General features: G+C 57.3%; 1 protein-coding gene across 1 annotated transcript in view; it reads left to right on the top strand.

The window, feature by feature from the left end:
• Nucleotides 1-804: 804 nt before the first annotated feature.
• The window catches only part of AJAP1 (adherens junctions associated protein 1), a 38,343-nt gene continuing 21,086 nt past the window's right edge, over nt 805-18,061 (top strand). Inside the window, exons 1-2 of the mRNA XM_030963777.1 lie at nt 805-896; nt 17,134-17,816. Coding sequence (XP_030819637.1) covers nt 868-896; nt 17,134-17,816 — 712 coding nt within the window. The 5' untranslated portion in view covers nt 805-867. The remainder of the gene's footprint in view (nt 897-17,133; nt 17,817-18,061) is intronic.

The raw sequence follows: 18,061 nt of genomic DNA, 5'->3' as shown, positions 1-18,061 counted from the left end.
GCAGCGGGCCGGGGCTCCCCGTTCGGGGCTGCCGAACTGCGGGGGACCCCTCGCCCTGCCCGCAAAGCACGGACTGAACCCGCACTCCCCTGCTGCCCGCGGGGCGGGGACGGGCGGTACGGGACACCGGGGCTCCGCGCGGCGACACCGCGGTCCCGGGGCGCGGAGCCGCTGGGCCAGTGCCCACATGGGCTGGGCCAGTGCCCACCGGCGGAGCGGGGGCTCCGCTGCCCGGGGCCGCCGGCGAGCGGCTGCTGGCGGGGTCCGGGAGAAAGAAGCTCTCCAGCGGGAGAACGGCTGCCCCGGGAACCGGCGTCCCGGGGAGGGACGGGCCGACCCCCGGCGGGGTCCCGGCACTGCCCGGGCATCCCCAACGGAGACGGAGTCGCAAGCGGGTCTGAGTGCCGGTGCCGAGCCGGTGCACCCCCGCTCGGCCGCGGCGCGGAGGGGCCGCGCTCCGCCCCCGCCTCCGCCCCGCGCAACTTCCCCGCGCCGCGGCCCCCGCCCCCCGCCCCGCGGGTGCGCGCAGAGACGCGCGCGCGCCCAGCCCCGCCGCGCCGAGCCGAGCCGAGCCGAGCCCCGGTGAACCGCACCGCGCCGAGCCGAGCCGCACCGAGCCGTGCATGGGGCGCGCAGCCTCCGCGGGCGCGCAGCTGCCCCGCCGGCGCTGAGGGGCCGGAGCAGCGGAGCACCGGAGCACAGACCCCCCCGTCCTCGCCGCCGCCGCCGCCGCCGGGCATGCCCGCCCCGCCGGCCGCCGCCTGCCCCGCCGCTGAGCGCCGCCGCGGGCGCGGGGCGGCGCGCCCGGATGGAGCGCTGAGGCGCTGAGCCCCGCCGGGCCGGGCCGGGCCGGGCCGAGACGTGACGATGTGGATGCGACGGCTCCCGGGAAGCAGGTAGGAGCGGGGAGCGATGGCCCCGCCGGGCAGCGCTTAGGGCATCCCGCCGCCGGGCGCGCTCGGGGAGCGGCGGAGTTAAACCGTGAACTTGGAGAGGGCTGGGGAGCGGAGCGAGTGCGGGATGGATGGAGAGCGGTGTGTGGAGCGGAGCGGGGAGCGCACGGTGCAGCCCGGGGAGGCGGCCGGTCCGCGCTCCGCGCCGTGCCGGGCTCCCCCCACCCGGTTCCCCCGCCCCGCTCGCCCGCCCTGCCCAGGAGATGGATCCGCGGTCAGCATCCCCTCGCCGGCTGCTCGCTCCCCTCTGGCCGCCCCGGCGGGGGCCGCTCGGGGGAAGGGGCTGGGGGGGCGTCCGGGGTGCGGGCAGATGGATGGATAGACGGATGGATGGATGGATGGATGAATGGATGGACGGATAGATGGATGGATGTGTTTGGGAGATTAATCGAGAATTGCCAAGCAGAGGAGACGGAGGCAAAGTGTTACGTAACACATTTTCATTACCGCTGCGAAGTCATCTGAGCCGAAATCTTGTTATTTCCATGGTGCTGTGGCTGGAAAGCCCTGGCCCCGGCCCCTGCCTGTGTGCGGCCCCGGGGCCCCAGTAGTACCTGGATTTTGGTGCTTTGAGCCCATCTCAGTGGCATCGAGTGCAAGCAGCAGCGGGTTAAACAAGTGAGACCCTAAGGAAAAGTGAAATCCACGATCTGGTTTGTTCTCCCCAACTCGTTTTTTTATTTGGAAAGCCCAGGCTTTGAGCGGTTGTGTCGTGCAGGGGTCAAACCCCAAACGTCCCTTCACCGAGCGGTTCGGTGGATCCGGCACATCACCTGCTGCTGGGGACAGGGGTCCCAAGGCGAGCAGTCCCGAGCGGCCACCCCACTCCCGCAGCTCGCAGCGGGCCCTGTGGCTGCTCCCTGGGGTGCAGGACAGCGTGGGCAGGGGAGCTGGGGGTGAGCGATGGTGGGTGCAGCCCCCACCCCTCGCAGCGCCTCGGGGAGCCCATCAGCCCGCCCCGCGCCCCTGCGCTCCGGCAGAACGTGGCTGCAGCCTGGGGGCACGGAGGGAGACACGCAGGGCCCCCCGAGTGCCCGGACAGCGAGTGGTGATGCCAGAAGCCTTTGTCCGCCGCCCGTGGGAATCGCTGCTGGAGGCTTTGTCCCTCTGTCCGGGCTGTGGATGGAGTGCTGGAGGGTGAAACCTGAACTGAGGTTTTGTCTGTGCTGAGCAGCTGGGGGAGGCCCTCGGCCTCTCTCTTACACTCCCGTGCCGCGCCGCATATTCCAGAGGCACGTGGCGAGCTGGCTGCCAATGCCCCCCTCCTTTGTCCCGTGCCTCTGGCTGGTGCCCCCCGACAGCCCGGGCACACGAGCACATTCACGCTGCCGCTGGAGATGTCTGTCTGTCCGTCCGTCAGCCGAGGATGAGCTGCTGCGTGTGGGAAGAACAGAGTCTGTGGTGATGTAGTGACCTTAGGAATTCCTCCCGGCGAAAGCACCCGAGGGTTTTCTCAGGGTGCCACGCGTTTGGATTTATTTCGTGTCAGGTGAAAGCCCAGTGGAGCTGGAGGGCCGTTTCCCAAGGCTGGCGCTGCAGAAAGCTCAGAAAGCTGTAATCCTGGGAACAGAGGACGCCCTCTGCTTTGTTATTTTTGAGGAGAGTTTAGCAATGGAAACAGGAGCCCTCTGCTTGCTTCCCTCCTCGATTCATTCGCCTTGCGAATTTCTGTGCTGTGCATCCTGGATCCCCAGCACCAGGCTGTCTTTTCTGCCACCTCATCAGCTTCCAGTCCCTCCGTGTTTTATTTTTAATAAGAGATAACTTTACTGCTAACCTTGCCTGCTGCTCTCCCTTCTCTCTTACTCTAATTGCTTCTGGCTTTATTTCTGACATTTCCCATGTCATTTCTCCTCATTTTCTCCAAGACTACTAGAAAAATAGCTTCAGGAGAAGCAGTGGAGCTTTGCAGCGCCCGTTTCACCCCGCGCAGCCTGTGCCTGGAGCGGCTGCCTGCGGCGGGGAGATGGTACCGTGCTGCTCCTTTCAAGTCGGATCCCTCTCGCCCGGGGCGGTGGCAGTGCCTGACCTCGCGGTGAGCTGCGCTCCTCTGCCGGGGAGGGCAGGACCTGTGCAATTGCATTCTCAGAATTATTCGGTGAAGGGGAGCTGCCGCTCCCCGCTTCCGAGCGGGGCAGAGCGAGCAGCGCTGCCCTGAAAGCCCCTGCGAGGTCCCAGCGATGCTCCAGCCCCGCACTGCTCTTGGCAGGTGTGGGTGTTGCGGGGCAAAATCTGTTCTTTTTGGGAGGTGGCAGTGGCTCTGTCACTCCCTGAGTGTGCACAGACATACGTGTGCGTGCACACGCCTGCGTCAGTGCCTGCGCCCGCCTGCGAGGGCACGGCAGCTTTCTGCAGCGTGCCAGGCTTCCAGCTCTGCCGAGGACTTCCCCTCCATAGCTATGAATATAATGTTTTAAACAATATGCCACGGTTTTTACAGCGTTGAGCTCTGGAGTGATTTGCAGTAGGAGTAAAACCACCGTTTGCAATTTCTCGGCGATTGTATAAAGCAACTCATTAAAAGCATACATCCCTGCACATTGGCTCCGTGGAAACTTTATGGGCCTTGTAGTTACTGCCAAAGCAAACATTTTCCATGAATTTCACTCATCAGGTTCACACTGTCAAATGTAGATTCAGCCGCTCGTCAAAGATGCAAGCCTTGCAGTCTGGGAAGTAATGAGAGCAGTAAGCAGTGGGAGTTAATGGCCTCCACTGAGGAGTCCTTACTCATCCTGCATCCACACAGGGGCTGAGCTTGCTGCTCCCGGCTGGATTGATTGCCACAGAAATTCATCTGGTGTCACTGGCTATGATACTTAACAGGCACAATAATGCTTGAATAAACTGCACTTTTATGCAGCAGTTTGTACCTCCGTGCTGGCAGCAATTTCCCAGATGAGGCGAGGGGAGCGGTGCTTCCCAGGGCGTGAATAATTGTTCTAATAACACCAGAGCCACCGCCTTGTCGTTGTGGTGTCTCCAGTGGGGTGGCAGGTGGGAGTTGTCGTGGTGCTGCTCTTTGCCTGGGATGCTTGGGGCTGTCCTGTGTGGCAGTTCTGTGCCAGCCTTGGGCAGGCGGGACACGGGACAGGCAAGCTGCCGGCCCAGCTGCTCCCGCGGCCGGAGCACCACGGCTTGGCTCTGCTGCACATCATGGTCATCTGCTGGAAAGAAGGAGCTGCTAATGTTCCTTCAGAGCCCAGACTAAAAGAGGGAAGGGCAGCCAGGCAGAGGATAGATCTCCAGCCGTGTTTCCGCCTTCCCTCACCCAATGTGATCCCCAGGCTGTCCCAGCGTGCTTTATTTACCTCAGGGTCTGTAGGTATGGATGGATGCAGGCTCACAAGGGCAGCTCCATAGGGTGTGAATAAGCAACAGAACTTCCAGCAGGTCTGAGGTTTATTATGAAAATGTATGCATGCCTAAGCTTTTAAATATAGCTAATGGGAGAAGGACTGGGAGGAAAGATTACCAAGATTAATGGAACCTCAGTGTGCTGAGCAGGAGCTGCTCTGCTCTAGGTTGTCGTGCCTGTTGTTCTCCTTGAGGGCTGGTGGTGACCAAGTGGGCAACAGCAGTTCAAGCCCAAGAGAGTTTGGGTTTGATAGCAACACTCTTCTAGCAGGATAATTCCTGGAGGCTGTGTTGGGTGGATCAGTGGATGGTGTGACATTGTTGGTGCTTTCACCCCCTCCTTTAAAACTAAGAGGTCTACTTCTGTTCTTCCATCTTTTCTCCCTTCCATCCTCCTTCCCTCCCACACTGGGTGGTGATGCTGGGAGGGGGGGTTCCTGGCCCAGGCCAGCATCCCAGCAGTCACCCTGGGTTATGTGGGGCTGTTCCCAAATCTGCTGCTTGGCCCTTCCTTGCCTTGGCTCACTGTTTTCATCAGAGTGATTTTTTTCACTAAAAGAATGTTAAACTCTGGACCTGAAGTGACTCCTTAAAAATGGAATTTGAGTCGATATGAATATTTCCTGTGGCTCTTCCTTACTGGGACTTGCACCTACAGACTTTGATAGCTTATATAATTTCCTGTGATGGAGATGTACTTCATCTAATTTCACTTGGAAATGTATTGATTAAATCAGAACTGCTGAGAGATTTAAACTGAGTCTCAGTGGCCTGAACTTAACTGTGGGAGGTTTACCTGCCTTCATCCTTCAACATTAATTTGGTTTTATGAGGATTCCTTGTGAAATGAGGTTTTGTCTGCTGCTGAATCTCTTCTGCTTTCTGGGTTTATCAGTTACTTTCTCTGGCCTCAGCGGTTCTGCAGGGCGAAGCTGCACTAAAGCCTCCGTTCAGTGCTGCACTGAGCTCCTTCACTGGGGACACAGTGGGGACTGATGAGCATTTTGGCTCCATCACCCCCCAGTGCTCCCAAAACTCTGCCCAAGCTGGAGGCAGAGTGCCCACACTGCCTGTGGTGTGGTGCAGGGCTGGGTGCTGTGCAGTGGGTGCTTACATGGATGCTGGGTGTGATGCTCTAGGGGCAGGGTGGGGACCTGCCCCAGGTGCAGCCGTGTGGGAGTGTCCTCCCATCAGTGCTGAGAGATTTGGCATTTATAGTCCCAAGCAACACTGAGAAAAGGAGGAACAACCCAGCTTGGTTGGAGGTGGATGAGCAGCACCATGGAGATGAGCAGGGGTGGGGTCAGCAGGCGCTGGGTGCCTGGGGCAGGGGGCCAAACACCCACTGGGACTCGCCTGAGGACTTATGGAAATAAATAAATCCAGTCATTCACAAAGTGCTCATTTCCAACTCCGATCTGCAAAATGTCTCCTTGTGACTTGGAAATGATGTGTAGGCAGGAGATACGCTTTGACATGCGATGATTTTTGTTGAAGTTTGCTCTGAAGGTCTTTCTCAGCAGCTCTGCTTTCCTGGCAGTGCTGGAGCATCCCAGGGGCACTGTGTCCCCGCTGCCAGTGGCTGCTGTGTCCCCATGAGCCAGAGCCATTGGGAGCAGAAGCTGTTCCCTGGCAAGGCATCTCTGTGGGTATGGAAAGGACTCTTCAGCTCCTGCTGCAGAAGCTGGCAGGGAGGAGAAGCAGCACCTTGGCTGCGGAGCTGCTCCGACCCTGGCTGAAGCATCCATGGGATGAGGCTTAGCTGTGGCGAGGCAGGAGCAGTGAAGCTTTGCTGGCCTGGCTGTGATGCCAGCACTTCCAACTCCATTGACTTCCAAATAAAGGCTGAGCAAAAGCTGCTCCAAAAACAGCACGTAGCCTGGGAGCGGCGAGGCGCTTCCTCCAAAAGGCAAGTCTGGATGATTGAGGTGGAAAAAACTGGAGCTCACCAGAGGGCACGTGCTCTAGCACAAGAGAAGCATGGAGATGGGGACGTGCTGGCACAGGGGTGACCGTGTGCCACAGGACAATGGCAGCACAGCACACACCATGTGTGGGATCGCACTGTGCCACACAGGAGAGCGGATTTGTGACTTTCACCTACAGCTTGGTGAGAACTGACGGCTCCTGTCCATGGGGGTTTTGGCTGTGCCTCTTCTGCAGCCTCCTGGGACGGCCAGGAGAAACTCCTCAGGCTGCTGAGGAGGGAATGTGGCCAGCTGAGGAGCTGTGTAGAGCTGCTGTGCTCAGCATGGGAAGGCTGGGGACTCGCTGCTCAGCAGCAGCGTTCGAGGCGCCGGTGAGAGCAAATGCTGCTAATTGATGTTGCCACTTGACTGCACGCCATTCAGGTTGAAGATGTGACAAGGTCGGGGCCAGCCCAGGTTGTCCCCCCTGGGAATTGCCTGCCTAGCAAGCACAAGCACACGTGGCTTCCTCAGGGACGCGCTCCGTAATTGCCTGAGTCCCATGCGTGACCCCAGCCCTGCTCGCGGCGCCTGCGATAGCATCTCTGCTCCCTTTGCAGGACTCGAGTAATGAAGCAGCAGTTAATTGACATGGACGAGGACATCCACTTAAGGACCCACCGGAACGTGGGTGATGAATGCCAGGAGATGAAGCCACACACCCCGCCGAGAGCGTGGTTGGCTCTGCCTCTTCCTGGCCAGAGCCAAAGCTTGGCTGAGTCCGCAGCGGCGGGGCGTTTATGTAGGGAAAGTGTGACCGTTCCGGATGCTGGCAAGTGTTATTTTAGAGAGAACACCCAAAATGAATCAACCTTTTTTCTACAAGTATCTGTCATTCATGGGTTTTCTTTTGCGAAGTTTTTCATGGAAAGGATAAGGATGAGTTGTTCATCTTCTTGTTTCTTGTCTTTGTAAGAGGCTCTACCTCAGCATCATCTGACGTGACACACTCAGGATTTACTCTGGGCTCCTGTCAAAGTGACATATTCTCTGGCAAAATCAATTTTACTAATTTTGATGGATGAGGATGGAAGTAAAGCTGCTGGCACAGGTGCCTTTGAAGGAAGCTGAGATACTGAGGAATGCAGGAGGTCATCCCCTGCTGCCAACCCATTCGAGATAATGCTGCAAAAGTTTAATCTCTCTCGCAAAGGGGATTATTGGGGTTTTTTTAATGAGATGCAGAGCACAGTGATCCCTGACACACTGGCAGTTGGGCTTCGAGGGGCTGTGCCCCCAATGGCACAGTGTTCTTGAGGTGCTGGAGGCAAATCCTCACCGTCACTTTGATCCATCAGGATTTTGCCATGGCTGCAGTGGGAGAGCTTGTGAGCTGCCTGGTTGCTGTATGCACAGTGAGATGGCCATGGCAGGGAGAACAGCTCTTCTCCATGGAACAGAAATTGCTTGGTACTAAAAGGGATTTAGAACTTTCTGTGACAGGATCAAGAGTCTTTGCCCTGCAGTTCATTCCCGCTGCCTTTGCTTTCTATTTTAGCTTGGCTTTTTCATCATCTTTTTGGGCTGTTCTTTCTCCATGCTGCGTGTCACGCTGACCCTTCTCTGGCAGCGGGATGTTCCTGTGTTGGGGCTGGGCAGAGCCAGTGCTGTCTCAGGAGCCAGGGGGGCCAGGGGCTCCCCAGGACCACCAGCCAGAGCCTCAGCTGGGCAATGCAGTGCCCTGAGCTCCCAGCTCCTGGGCTTTGGCTTTCTCCAGGCTTCCCTACTGACGTTTCACACCTTCAAAGAGAGCTCTGCTGCTCCATTTTTTCCTATTGTATTTCTTGCTCCATAAAAGCCATCTGTTCCTCTTTCTGCTTTCAGAGTCTTCATTCCTCTCATCTTCTCCATCTCTGTTAGAGTTTATGGAGCTTTTGAAATTATTGACGTGTTCCCTGTGTTCATTTCTGAGGATGGCTGCTGAGGTTTCCGGGCAGGCTGTGCATCTCTGGGCTGCCAGGGACTTCCCAGGAGAAAGACAAGTTTTGATCTCAGTCACTTCAGGGCAAATTGAGAGCAGCTCCACCCAGAGACCGTGGTGCTGGAATGAAGATCTGAGTTAGATGGACATCCCTATGTGGACATCCAGCCTCTGCCATGGGGAAGGGTTGGCTGGGCCCTGTGCTGGTCATCCAGATGCTTCCAGTGGGTCAGCACTTGTCTTTGCTCCTGGGAAAGCAGAGCACTTTGTGAGGTCATCATTAAAAATCCCATGATGAGGTATTTTCTCCCTGGATGTGTTCCATGGTTGGAGGCATTTCCCATTGATACGGATACCACAGCAGGCTCTGATGTGCAGCTCCCGCGAAGGCACATTGTGTCACAAAGACACCACAGACCTCTTTTAATTGTTTTGCTTTAAAGCTTGTTAAGCTGCTACTTTAGATGTATTGAGCCAACTTATTTTTTTTAGATCAAAGCGTTTCCTGCTTTCATTGTAATGACATGCTTGAGCACATTCATTTAGAAAATACGATCAGCGCTGGGTTATTTATCTGGAAAGCGCTGGGGTTGAAGGGCAGCATAAGCTGTAGATTTGTGCCATGGTTTTCCTCACTGTAGGTCCTTCAGAGCTAAGGGCTGGGTTGACTCAGTTGCTATCTCTTGGAATCACTTTGTGGATGTGTATTCAGAGGAACAAAACCCCTCATAAAGCTCCAGCTCTGGTCTGGGATCTGGCAGGACTATTGCCATCTCAGTGGGAAGATCTTTGCTTCTGCCTTGCCATGCCAGGCCATCCCATTCCATCCTGTCCCATCTAACAGTGCCAGGCATTGCATCCTGCTTGGATGCAATTGGACACACCAATGCAGACCTTTTATCCAAGGGGGATGCCTGATCATCCTGCAGTTGATCGTACAGGAGGCAGATGTGTGGCAATGGAAGAAAATTCATGAACAAAGCAGAGAAAGCAGAAATTTTTTGGATGGTGGCTGTGGGGAAGTGCACTGTCCTGCCTGTGCCTGTGTCCACAGCAGGGAGCCACTCAGCTCAGCTGCTGGCCTTATTTATTGTGGGCAGCATTAACTAACACCAGGGATGATCTCTAAGCTCTGGTTTTAACGTGCTCCGATGTATGTTGCAGTCCTGTTCCCTCAGCAGACTGATTTTAGTACATAGGGGAGTGTTTTCCACTGCTGGGATGGGGATGGGAGAAGGCAGCACTGTCTCGTGTGCCAGGTCACCAACAGCATGTAAAGTCTGGGCAGCGATTCTGTGGTGCACATGAGGATCTGGAACACATGAGGAGGCTTAGGTGGAAGCTAAAATGAGGGGGAAAGCCCTGATTTCCTTACTTTATGGACTGTTTTTAATATCAGCAAGAGCAGAGCTTGAGACTGCAGCTCTTCAACAAGATTTTGGTGGATCTGGAAATCTGAAACTTCCCAGCAAGTTGTGTCTGAGCTGGAGCTCTTGCTGCTGCCTGGTCCCCAGCGCTGCTGCGGAACTCGAGGGGGGGACCAGTGGGGTAAGCTGGCGACAGGTGCCAGTTTGGGCTGGAAAGCCAGTGCTCACAAACCCCCTTTATCCAGGAGGGACAAAAGCCGAGTGTTATCGCTGCTGGGTTGATGAAACACCCCACTGTCCAGCCCTGCCACGCTAAATGCACGCAGTGTTTGCTGCCTGGGGTGGCCGGGCGGCGCTGGGGGGAGCGACGGCCGTGATGGGGGGGATGCTCCAGCAGTGCCATCACTGTGTGTGCTGGGGGGATGCTCTGGTGGTACTCACGCTGTGTGTGCTGGGGGGGGATGCTCCAGCAGTGCCACCACTGTGTGTGCTGGGGGGATGCTCTGGTGGTACTCACGCTGTGTGTGCTGGGGGGATGCTCCAGCAGTGCCACCACTGTGTGTGCTGGGGGATGCTCTGGTGGTACTCACGCTGTGTGTGCTGGGAGGGATGCTCCAGCAGTGCCACCACTGTGTGTGCTGGGAGGGATGCTCCAGCAGTGCCACCACTGTGTGTGCTGGGAGGGATGCTCCAGCAGTGCCACCACTGTGTGTGCTGGGGGGGATGCTCCAGCAGTGCCACCACTGTGTGTGCTGGGGGGATGCTCTGGTGGTACCCAGGCTGTGCCTATTACAGGGGATGCTCCAGTGATATCCAAGCTATGCCCGCTGAGGGGGATGCTCTGGTGGTACCCAGGCTGTGCTGCTAGGGGAAGATATTCCAGTGGTACTTGCCCCGTGCCCACTGGGAGGGATGCTCCAGGAGCACCCACACTCTGCCTCGCCAGGAGGGATGCTCCAGCAGTACCCTGGGATGCAGGGCCTGAGCTTGCCACTGTGTTGATCCCCTGGGGGAAGACTCAAGGCAGTTCATCCCCTGGCTTGGCTAGGACCTGTCTCACCACACTGACAGATGAACCTGCAGCACTCTGAGTCTTCCCAGGGGAGCCAGACTAGGCTCAGAGCTGCTGCTGCCAGAGTGGTGGCAGGTAAATTACCAAGCACTTGTCTTGCACAGAAAATTTTGAGACATGTTTTTGTCTGAAGAGGCGTCCAAACTTCTGGGCTTCCCACCCGGGCACTTTTCAACTCCTGTCTGAAATAATCCCTTAAGACCAGAGAAAACTCTCTCAGGCAGATATCCTGCCCTCTCTAGAGCAAGCTCAGCCAGGCTGACCATAATGGACAGCGTTGGCCAGCTCGCTGTGTTAGCTCTCACACTCATCCTCAGGCTGGCTGGAGGCACTGGGCCTTTTGTCTTGTCAGTGTCTTTTAAAATATTTGAAAGTCGGGGTTAAAGGCTGGCTCAACTTTGGCAGCAACTGGGCACAGCTCTTGCCTTCGCAGTGATGCCACGTGGGCTTGCTCTCTGCCCGCTCCTTTTTACTCTTCCCCACATTGCTCTGCCGCATCCTGTGGGTGTGGGATGCATCAGAGAGGTCCTGCGCTGGCGGGCACCAGCAGCAGCCCCAGGTGGCTGCCCTGGGGCTTTGCCCTTCCCCTGCCTCTGGCGGAGGACGGGCCTGGAGGCGAGAGAAGCCGGGGCCGGCGCTGCGGAGCCAAAGCTGCCGGCGCTGGCAGGGGCTGCACCTCCCGCATCAGCACATTGGCTGATGGTACCGCTGGGTATTAATTATGCCTTCCGCACTCGCGGCTATTCAAATGGTAAAATTGTTTATTTGCAGCTGGGTGAGCTCAAGGCAGAGGCAGAAGAGCGAGTGGCTCCCCCCGTCACTGCCGCCCTGCTGCCCCCCAAGCACGGCCAGGGATGGATCCAGCTGCCTCCATCCTGGCATTGCCATCCTGGGGGGATCCATGGCTTCCCAGCCCCACCCAACCTCCCCCTGCCCCATTTTCCCAGGGAAGTGGGTGTTTGCTGTCTGCCTGGCCGCAGCAGCGTGGCGGGGAGGATTCAACCTATTTCACCCTCTGCTGATTTCCCTCCTTGATAAATCCCATCCCCTCCGCTGCGGGAAGCGGCCTCGGTTTAATTACTTGTGGGGAGAAGGGGGCAGCGAAGGAACTTAGGACTTGTTTTAAATATCACTTTTATTAGTAGGTAATCCTGAAGCTCAGGACTGTAATATAGATAGGTAGTGATGTGGCACATTTAATTTACTTAGGTGCTACTGTGTGTCAGCCTTTGTGCCTTAAGTCCCAGTCCTGGCTTTAAAGAGCTTGGCAGCCATATTTTCACAAATTTATAATTATCTGGGAAGAGACTGGGGCTACAGATGGCAGAGTGTGTTGTATGTTCCCAGTTCCCATTGGGTCTGGGATCAGAAAAACTCATCCTGTAGCAGAACATGGCTCAGGAGAGAGGTCTCCATGGTGCTGCTGATGCTTGGGGTGTGGGGTGGGACATGGTGGATGCCATGTGGGAGTGGTCCACAAGGTCACCTGCTGATCCTGTGTCATAACTTGCCACGTGCCTTTTGTCACTCATCCATGGGATGGTGCATCTCCCCTCCTCCCAGCCCTGCGGAGAGTCCCGGCCCAGCCCAGAGTGCAGAGTGGCAATGCTCCATTTCCATGGTGATGGTTGGTAGTGTGACAACAAAGGACAGTCTCTGCACTGCAGGGATCATCACACAGGACAGCGGGATGGAGAGGAGAGCTGCTGCAGCGGTGGCTGCAGTCCCCACCTCGGCGAGGACAGACAGTTGCGGGCCAAGTATCTGCCACTGAAGTTTTCCCCTCTCCTTCCTGCTCCAGTGTGAAAGTCACCCACTGGGATGCAGCGGCCTCGTTCTATTCCGTATGGAGCCACTGAGTTCCTGCGTGTACTCTCATAACCTGCCCTGCTCCCAATGCCTTTGTAGGACACGCAGCCGCGCTGCCAAGGATGCTTTTCCTAGAGCGTGGTGCCTGCTCTCCTGCCTTGTCTTGCCTGGGTCAAGGAAACATCACCCCAACTCTCTGACCACAGCTCCTGCTCCAGGCATTCACAGGAATATTTCTGTCCCTGCCTCGCTTGGTGTTTGGAGATATGAAATGCTCCGAGTTCGTAAATCACCCCAACAAGGACATAACCTTGATTCCCTATGCAATACCGATAGATTACCTAACAGGAGGCATGAAATGGAAGAATGGCTCCATTTGTATAATTCTGCATTAAAAATCAGCCTATTCTACAGTTAATGCTCCTGTGAAGTGTCTCCACAGGCACGGGAGAAAGGGGCTGATGCTGGAGAGCAAAAAAGGACCTTATGAAAGGGACTGCACTCAAGTGAGCCTTTGAGGCTTTGGGGAAGTGGGTTAGTGCTGACGGGTGGCGTTTTGATGTTTGTCAGAGCCGTGATCCCAGCTAATTTTCAGACACATTACCAGAGCTGGGGGGTTCTGGGAGCACAGCGGGTGCACTGGATTAATCCGTGTCCTGTCTGCAGTATCAGAGCTGCCTGAGATGCTGCCACCCCTGAGGGTTCCCAGGCTTGGGGCAGGGGTTGTTCTGTCCCATGCTGGATGCTCCTGCTTTCCCTCCCTGCACGTGGAGGTTGGTACCAAGTGCACAGTAGTGCCAAGTTCCACAGCAGCCTCTTCCCCACTGCTGAGGACCGTGGTGATCTCAGATCCTCCAGCACCCTTGAAACTAATCTCTTTCACATCAAGTGCCAACTGTCCTCCTCTTCAAAGCACACAGCTGCACCTGGAAAGACTCAGGAAGGGGTTTCATACAGGGGAGGGCTTTGAAAGGTGCGTTGGGTGGGGAGGCTGTGGTGGCTCCAGTGCAACATTCACTATTCCATTCACCTTTGGAACTGGGATGGGCTCAGGTTGGCTCAGGAAATAGTCCCAGAGTGCCTGATCCATGTCATTAGCCCAGCAGTTTCCTTGGAATCTGCTCTCATGCTTGTTGCAGATAAATATTTTTAGGAATTCCATTTCCTGTGTGTGAGTGTGGCCACCTCACCATCAGTGGAGCCAGGGGAGTGGATTTGTAGCTGGTGGGAGCCAAGGCCTCGGATGAGGAGATCAAGGACAGGATTTCATTTTCTCAAATATATCCTCTCTGTGTTTCTTTATCTAACCCAGTTTCAGAGTTTTATTGAGTTTTTCCTGGGGTTCGAACAATATTTTGGGATAACATTCCCATTCACCTCCAAGATGGGAAAAGAAGTAATGTGAAAATTGCCCACGCTCCTCAAATTTCTTTGCAAAATAGGTTGTGTGTGCTTGTAGGGGGGTGAGGAAAGCCCTGATTCCCGAGTGAGGAGTGTAACCACAGCCCTGCTCCATGCATCCCTCTGGCCCACACATCCCTCCAGCCAGGGCTGGCTCCGTGCCCCCAAACCAAGCCATATGGATGCTGTGTGTGGGTCTGGATGTTGTGTTCCCTTCCCTATGCCGCAGCCCCTCTCTTGGTGCACTTAGGGAGCTTTCCCATGTGCTGGGAGCAGCTCAGGGTCCTCTGGTGTCCCTGACGAGCAGCTCGTGCCGTTGGAGAGGTGTTTGAGCTGTTTGATGTCTCGGCAGAGCAGGAACGCCCTCCCGGCCTCCGAGCAGCGGTGACTTTGTGCCGGCGCTCCCGAGAGGCAAGCGCTGCTCTGCTGCCTGTTCTGCCGGTGGGGACTCCCGGGGCGCTGTGCCGGGCCGGGCCGTGCTGTGCCAGCCTCAGCGGGCTCTCCTGGGACAGCCCAGGTTTTTCTGGGGCAAGGACAAGGTGGCAGGAGATCCGGGCGAGATGTATCCTCGCTCCGGTGTGTGCGCGCCTCGTGGTGCGTTATCCTCGCTCCGGTGTGTGACCGTGGGTGTCCTTCGGGACGTGTCGCTCCCTCTGCCGGCCTGGCAGGGTGCTGGTGTGGGGAGGGGGTGCGGGAGGCAGGGGAGGGCCGGGTGGTCCTGCCTCTGGCCGCGCCACGCTGCCGCATCCATCCCCGCTGCCGCCGCCGCGCCGGGCACATCACGCTGCGTTGCCAGGACAACGGCAACTCCTACACGCTGCTATTTATTCTGAAGGACACTTGCTCTTATCTGTTGTTGCAAAGCCCTCAGAAGATCGCATGCCACGCAAAATTCCTCCGAGGTAACCGGACTGGCTGCTTCTGTCGCTGAAGACATCTCCTGGGGACATGCCAGCTGGTGTGGTGGCTAGGAGGACACTCCTGGGGTGACAGCCCCTTGCTTGATGGGACGTTGGTGGGAGGGTGACCCAAGCTGTCCTTGGGACAGAGTGGGATCTGCCCCATCTGGGTGTCCCTTACTGTGTCCATCCCCATGCCAGAGCCTGTGACCTGGGTAGCAGTGGCAGCAGTGAGGGACACTGATGTCCTGGGTGTCACCAGCACTGCCTGGCCATGCTGGGACACAATTTCCAGCATGGCCCAGGGAAAGACAAGGGTTGGGTGTTGCCTCTGCCCACACATCCTCCTGATGCTGCTGTGAATGATGCAGCTGTGTCAGGCAGGTTCTGCAGGAGCAAGCCCCTGCAAGTTCACGCTGCCATCACTGCAGCCTGAAATGTCACAAGGAGACAGGAGGAGATGGAAGCAGGGGGAATATCTGTTTTTCCTGTGAGCTGCCAATCCCAAGCACCAAGGACTGGCATTTTGTGTTCAGAAGTTTCCAGGCAATGGCTGAGATGCAGTGAGCGCCAAGTTTGGGCTGGGCACATCTTCCCTGGCTCTGTTCAGCAGCTGTTCATAAAAGTTCTGAGTGTGAGCAACACAGAGAGCTGGGAAAGGATGAGATCTGGGGGTGGGCACAGATGGTGTGAGAGGTGGCACATGGGGTGAGTGACATGTCAGGAGGTGCCCAGCACCTTTCCTTCCTTGCAAGGAGATGTTTCAGGTGATGCTGGGGAGCTGGGCAGAGGCTGAACTCAAGCCTGATATGCTACAGGAGTGATCCTGAGCATTGCAAAGGTGAGTCTGTGCTTGATGATCCTGCTGGAGCATGAGCTTGTGGCTCCTCACCAGTGGAAGCACGGCATTGCCTGCAGCACGTGGGGGACACTCTTCGTGCTGCCACCACTCTGTCGGCCTCTAAAAAAACCCACCACCACCACCACGGTTTGGGTGGTTTGTGGTTTTTTTTTTTGAAGCCTTGAAATCCTTCCTCCCCCAGCCTGAACTATTTTGGTTTCTGTTGTCTGTTTCTGGCTCTTCCCTTTCTCCTTCTGCGCTCTTTCCTTGCGTTGCCTTCTCCCTCCCCAAAATAAATGTTGTTACGCTTTGAAAAAAATACCCAATTAGGAAAAAAGCAGAGATCCTCTGAGCAGAAAAAGCCTGTGCCTGGGAGTATCCAGGTCAGCTCCTTTAGCTTCGCTTGCTCACGCACAGAGGGAGTGTACAAATGCTTCTGTCAACCAGATGCACATTCTGTCGTGCTCCCAAGGACTGTGCGGGCGCTGCTGCAGAGGATTAGCCCGTTTAGCCATGTAAAGCTCTCATTAACTCCTGCTGAGTTCGACAAAAGTCTTTCTCCTGTAAAAGCTAAGTAAAATGGAGTAAAGATTTCTGGGTTTTGGCCTAATGTTTTTTGTTGTTTTTTTTTCCAGGGGGGTAGGTGGGGGGGGGGAGAAGGCAACAGAAATTTGCCTAGCAGAGATTTTCTTGCTGCTTTACGTGGGGGAGCATCGTGGAGGAGACATGAGGGGAGCAGAGCCTCAGTGTGGTGTCACTGGGGAAGGGAGAAGGCTGTGACATGACGTGATGTGACGGTGACACGAAAGCAAAATTCTAACTGCTGGAGCTGCCAGCAGCTCAGGGGTGTTCCAGCTGCTCTGTGGCAGAAAGGGCAGCAAAAAGGGCTGCTCCTCCTGCCCTCCCTGTGCTGCAGGGTGATGTTCAGCTTGGGTGCTCCACGCTGTGGGAGGGGATGTGCCGTGGGAGGATGTTCCTGCTGCGGCGTGGGTGACTGCCACAGTGGGAGATGAGCTACACGTGCAAACACCAGAGCCCACGGACTCGTCTGCTCCAGCCCTTTGAGGGATTCATCATGCTGCCTGTGGGCTTGGGAAGCAAGGGATGGGCTCTCTGGTACCCCTGCATCTCAGTGTCCCCGGAGCGATATCTCGTGCTGCTGGAGCTGTGCTGGGCCGTCTGCTTTGGATAATTCACCCAAAAGGGCTGAGTTTGGGCAAAGCAGGCACTGGCTGCTCCTCCAGGGTGTTTCCTGGTAAAACCCATCCTCAGGTCATTCCCATCATTCCCAGACCAACTGAAAAGTCACAGTTGTGATGGGGATTCTCAGCCTGCCATGTTGGTGGTGGTAGTTTTTGGTGGGAGGGGTACAGTATGCCTTATGATGCTGTTTTGGGGGACTCTGGCTGGAGAACCAGGGAGGACAATGATACCTGTGGATCTGGGAGATGTTTTGGGTGACTGGGCACAGAGATCTAGGGTGATACTGAGAGGGAGAGCAGGGTTACCCCACTGCCCTTCTAACACAATCCCTATCTATCCACAGGTCAGGTTGCCCGCTCGGAAGCCATGCTTGGATTTTAATAGCCATGTTCCACCTAGCCATGGACCTTGCCAGCTGCCAGCCCCCAGCAGCCACGGGCACCGGGGGGAAGCTCTCAGCGCGGCCGGCGCTCCGGCACAGACTGTCCCGTGGCTCGCTGTGGGGCACGGCGGGCACGGAGGAGCTGCAACGCCCCGGCCCCCCCTGGACCTGCGGCCCCGCTCCCCCTGTGCAGAGACCCCGCTCCCGCCGGCCGCCCCCCGCCGCCCCTGTGCCCGCCGGCCGCCCCCTGCGCCGCCCGCGCTCCCGGAGGGGCCGGCGGCACCTGCGCGGCCGCGGCTTCGCCCCGCGGGACGGGAGACCCACGGCGCTGCCCGAGGTCATCGTCTGGGGCCCCACGGGCGAGGAGGACTCCCTGGAGAGCAGCACGCTGCCCAGCGCCTTCGCCACCACCACCACCACCACCACCACCGCTGCCACCACCTCCGCCAGCACTGCCGCCGCCGCTGTCACTTCTGTCACGGCCGCCACGCCGCCCCGGGTGCCTCCCAGCACCGCGGCTCCCGCGGCCGGCGGGGACGGGCCCCGCAGCAGCCCCGGCCGCAGCAGCACCGCCGAGCCGGCCGCAGGGCACAGCAGCGGAGGGAAGGATGCTCGCCCGCCGCGTGGGCTGGGAGACAGCACAGGTAGGGGGACAGCGGGGACATCAGGAGGGCTGGCGGGTTGACCGCGGCACAAGAGTCCCCGTGGCAGCGCTGCCTGGGACAGGAGTTAGTGTGACATTAAACAGGCGCTCGGCGCTGATTATCGCCTTTATCCGAGGCGTTTTCCAGCCACTTGCTGTGTTTTCCCATTACAGCCTCCATCCACAGCCCATCTCCCGTAATCGCGCTGAGCATCACGCTCGGCACAGCAATGCCTTCCCCCAGCG

This window comes from Camarhynchus parvulus, chromosome 21 (assembly GCF_901933205.1).
Source record: "Camarhynchus parvulus chromosome 21, STF_HiC, whole genome shotgun sequence".
NCBI classification, from domain to species: Eukaryota; Metazoa; Chordata; class Aves; order Passeriformes; family Thraupidae; genus Camarhynchus; species Camarhynchus parvulus.
Note: the sequence above shows the minus strand (reverse complement) of the source record. Positions and strands in the feature narration are given on the sequence as shown.